Source organism: Passer montanus, unplaced genomic scaffold, assembly GCF_014805655.1.
Source record: "Passer montanus isolate IOZ18808 unplaced genomic scaffold, ASM1480565v1 scaffold71, whole genome shotgun sequence".
Classification (NCBI taxonomy): Eukaryota; Metazoa; Chordata; class Aves; order Passeriformes; family Passeridae; genus Passer; species Passer montanus.
The window spans coordinates 2,497,518-2,501,943 of NW_024372259.1; the positions used below are offsets into that span (position 1 = coordinate 2,497,518).

Below are 4,426 nucleotides of genomic sequence, written 5' to 3' on the forward strand. Positions count from 1 at the left end.
GCTCGGAGCACCCTGGTCTAGAGGAAAGTGTCCTTGCCCGCGGCAGGGGGCTGGAACGAGACGGCATTCGAGCTCCCTTCCGAGCCATACCATTCCATGATTCCACGAACAGCCTCCTGGAGCACCGGGATCCCCCGGGCCGGGGCGGTGGGAAGGGGCTGGCCGCGGAGCCAGGCGGGGAGCGGTGGCCGGGGAGGGGACGCGGTGGCCGGGGAGGGGACGCGGTGACCGGGGAGGGGTCATGCTGCCTGGAACAACCCCGCTGGCGGCAGCTCCAGCACGGCCGAGCCGCCACTGCGCCGGTGCCGCTGCCGCGGGCTCCGCGCCGGCGCGGGGGATGCGCGGGGGATGCGCGGGGGATGCGCGGGGGATGCGCGGGGGATGCGCAGGTGATGCGCGGGGGATGCTCGGGGCCGCACCGGGACCCGCAGCGCCCAGGTAGGGCGGGAGAACAGGGAACGGGAAAAGTTGGGGGGGGTCATGCTGCCTGGAACAACAACAACAACAACAACAACAACAAATTAGTTATTTTTATTATATATACATATATATGTATGTGTGTGTGTTTATTGTTGATGTGATTGTTTTTCAGGCCACGCCGTGGTTTCCACACCCTCCCCTTCTGCAGGAAATGGGTAGCCGTGGTTATGGAGTTCCCTTAAGCCAAGCAGTGCCAGCATCCCTTGGAAAGTTTTCCCGCTCCAAAGGCATCGGCAGCTCAGCTGGAGGGCAGGAGGTGAGGAATAGTGCTGTTAGCAGCTCCTTATTAAATTGTCGGGAATGGCTGGAGTGGGGGTGAGTCGAGCCACGCTGTTCCAGGCAGTGACTAATGAGGACTAATCCAGATTGTTTTCCATGTCTCCAGCAGAAGAAAGCGTGGCTTGTGCTGCTGATGGAGCCAGCCTTTCTGGAATGTGAATAAGAGCTTTCACTTAAGGCACATTGCTGTACTGCCTTGATCACTGCATTTGATAAGCCTGCTGAAACTAAATAGGCAAGTTTTGCGTTTATGTACATGTGGAAATACAGAAATATTTATGTTTTTACATATATGTGTTCATTAATATGTATGCTTATACTCAGATGTCTTATCTCACCTTCCAGTACTTGAAGGGATTTTACAGAAAAGAAGGAGAGCAACATTTTACAGAGACAGAACAAAGGGAAACATTTTTAAACTAAAAGAGGAGAGATTTAGATTAGTTATTAGGAAGAAATTCTTTACTGTGATGACCTGGCACAGGGTGCCCAGTGAAGCTGTGGCTGCCACATCCCAGGAAGTGTTCAAGGCCAGTTTGGATAGGGCTTGGAGCAACCTGGGCTAGTGGAAGGTGTCCTGCCCATGGCAGGGGGTTGGAATGAAATGGTCTTTGAGGTCCCTGCCAACCCAAACCATTCTGGGATACTGTAATTTCTCATCTTTAGAAAAATTTAAAATTGGAATTATCAATTTATATTTGGTAGTGAAGGCCGGCTGATGATAGTGGATTTAACTTTATTGAACTGTGTTTTATGTGCTGAATGTGTATTTTCTACTAATAGTAGATGATTCTGTTTCTTCTGCATATCTAATCATCTGTCCCTTTCTTTGAATCAGAAAAATACCTTCACTGTTCTAAATTTATAATATCAGAAGAATCACTGATGAAACAGATGTTTTATTTTCTAGGGAAGACTGTCAGAAGAGCTGAGAATGGGCTTACCATGAAAGACACAAAGCTCTGGGTGATGGTGAGCTGCAGATAAACACAGTGTTTGCCTCAGAGGATGGATGTGAGTGAGAATAACATTTGTGACACCGGGGGGAAGAATTCAAATTATCCCAGAAAGGCCATGAAGCAGGTGGGCCACAGCTGTAGGCCGCAGAAGGAGGTGGACATGAATTACTCCCGCAGTCCTCCTGGAAACTCTGCTGGACCTGTGGGAAAGCAGGAGCTTCCCGCAGACCTGCGGTGTGGAGACAAAGAAACCCGTGACCCCTACTGCCAGAAACAAGGTGGGGAGTTTCCCCCCTCCAGCACCAGCTTCCACCTGCAGAGAGAAGATGAGGATTTAGATCCCTGTTCCTCTGAGCACCCCGGGAAACCAGGGATGACAACAAAACTCCGTGAGGACAACGGAAGCGCCGCTCTTGGAGAGGAGCTGGAGCGCGTCCCCACGGAAGCTCTGCCCTATCGATGCAAGAAATGTGGCTCGTCCTTCCACGGCATGGGCGAGCTGCAGGAGCACAGGCGAGCTCACCTGCTGGAGAACTCCTACCGCTGTCCCATCTGCGCCAAAGGCTTCTCCCGCGCCGCCAACCTGCGCATGCACAAGCTCATCCATTCCAGCGAGAGGCCGCACAAGTGCCCCGAGTGTGACAAGGGCTTCATCCGCACGGCCGATGTCTGGAGGCACCTGCGCAACGTGCACAAGATCGAGCGCTCCATGGTGATCCTGGCCGGCGGCATGGCCAGGAACCCCTGGTCCGTGGTGCACCACGGCCAGCAGCACAATGCTGAGTGCCCGGATCAGGCTTGTGCTGCAAACCCAAAGCCTCAGGAGGATGACTTCAAACCTTACGCCTGCCCGACGTGTGGTAAAAGCTTCGATAAGCCCAACCTGCTGTCCAAGCACAAGGTGATCCACCGGGAGGACAAGCCCTACAAGTGTCAGGAGTGTGGCATGGCGTTTGTGCAGCTGCTCAGGCTCAAGAGACACCAGCAGACTCACTCTGGGGCACGGCCCTTCTACTGCGAGGAGTGTGGAGGGACCTTCACCCGGCTGGCATCGCTGCAGCGCCATCACCGCATCCACACCGGAGAGAAGCCCTACTCCTGTAATTTCTGTGGCCATTCCTTCACCGAGTCAGGGACCCTACGGAGGCATGAGCGCACACACAAGTTGGACAAACCTTAATTTGGGGTCTCTGTGGTTGTGTTGTACCTGAATGACGTCTGCTGGGCTGGGCTGGAAAAGCACCCTGTGGTGTGTGCTCTGCGCAGTCCAGACCCACTGCCCAGCAGTGGCTGATGCAGCAATGCTGCACCACAGGGAGCTCTGGAACTTGTACTGAGAAGGATTGCACTGCCTGGCTTTAAACTGCTTTGTATGAGAAAATAACTTAATTACCGCTGAGTAATGAAATGGGAGACTTGAGGAGACTGAAACCACTCGCATGTGCTTGCTCTGGCTCTGCTGGACTGGCGATGTATCCGCTCGAGCTTTGTGCAGGATCTGCAAGCAGAGGCTGGGAGAATTCATTGGATAAATTGGCCCTGGCCTCATGAGTGTGATGCCTCTTTGGGTTTGGAGATCTCTTAACTCGCTAACTTAGAACAGTCCAGAGTTGTCCCTCTTTCCTTGTATTTTGCTGAATTTTTCTTTCTGTTACACTTCTTTTTATTTGAAAGGGGAAGTATCGTGTTGGTTATTAAAAAAAACCCCAAAACAAACAAACTCCACTTACAAACGAGTTCCTTAATAAACACAACAGTCACCAGCTGTATTTCAGAATGTTTCTGTCTGAGAGAGTACCAATACTTTATGCACTTTTGAGTGGTGGGTTGAATGTCTGTTAATAATGGTGAAGGCTTTATTTTGGCTATGCTGGTGCATGCTCCTGGGGTGACACTTGTGTCTCTGATGGAAACATGCACACTAAACTAACCAGCTGAGTATTGTGGAAGGAAGTGTTTGAGGACACAAAATTCAAAGAGAAAAAGACCAAACTGAAGCCACTTTTGCTACTCATTGCACAAGAACCTTCTTCATTTACATTTTTCACACATAGGGAAGCTTCCTGTAACAAAAGCAAGTTCTGTGGTGTGTCCAAGTACTGCCCAAAGTGTCTGTTAGACTCTTCACTTTGATTTAGATTCAAATGGTTAGTGAAGAAAAACTTCCTTAGGAATTGGCCTGGCAGACTTGGGCAGGTGTTGACAAATCCCCCAAGGCTGTAACTTCTGAGAGGTGTGTAATGCCTCAGTGTCAGCAATGAGGCTTTAACTTTGAAAATTAATAATGATTTTAAATCTGCTGTTAATCACTGTGGTAGAAGCATCCAGTTTGTCCTGAAGGTACAGCCTGAATTTCTTTTCCATGTCAGAAGGTTTTGCTTCTTTGCTTCCTTTTTCCTTACCAGCTGCCATAAATTAATTTCTTTCTAGGGCTTTCTGCCTTTTCAGTGGAAGGTTATGCAGCAGAATGAAGGTAAAGCTCCAGGGTAATGTACCTTTGCCAGGTTTATTATTTATTACCAGGTTATTTAATATAAAGTACTGATTGTGCCATTTGTTTTCATATTTGATAGAACAAAAAGGGATGTTGGCAGCTCAGCACCTCCCATCTGTGCAGCAGCTGAGGTGTCACACAGTGGGTCCTGTTGTGTTTGATGTCAGGTTCTTGGCTCAGATCAAGATTTACCACTGTTCACAGCAAAACTTTA

The 4,426-nt window shown here is 49.9% G+C and overlaps 1 protein-coding gene across 4 annotated transcripts; it reads left to right on the forward strand.

The window, feature by feature from the left end:
- The first annotated feature begins 257 nt into the window (after positions 1-257).
- Positions 258-3,484, forward strand: ZNF648 (zinc finger protein 648). 4 transcript variants are annotated; one of them, XM_039730286.1, is made up of 4 exons: positions 258-302; positions 593-736; positions 866-994; positions 1,670-3,484. In XM_039730286.1, exon 4 carries the CDS (start codon positions 1,768-1,770, stop codon positions 2,896-2,898), a length of 1,131 nt encoding a protein of 376 aa, XP_039586220.1. In that variant the 5' UTR covers positions 258-302; positions 593-736; positions 866-994; positions 1,670-1,767; the 3' UTR covers positions 2,899-3,484. The 4 variants fall into 4 exon arrangements, with proteins under 4 accessions (XP_039586220.1, XP_039586218.1, XP_039586221.1 ...); XM_039730284.1 differs by lacking the exon at positions 258-302 and adding an exon at positions 394-438; XM_039730287.1 differs by lacking the exon at positions 258-302 and adding an exon at positions 394-438 and having other exon boundaries at positions 869-994.
- The last annotated feature ends 942 nt before the right edge of the window (positions 3,485-4,426 follow it).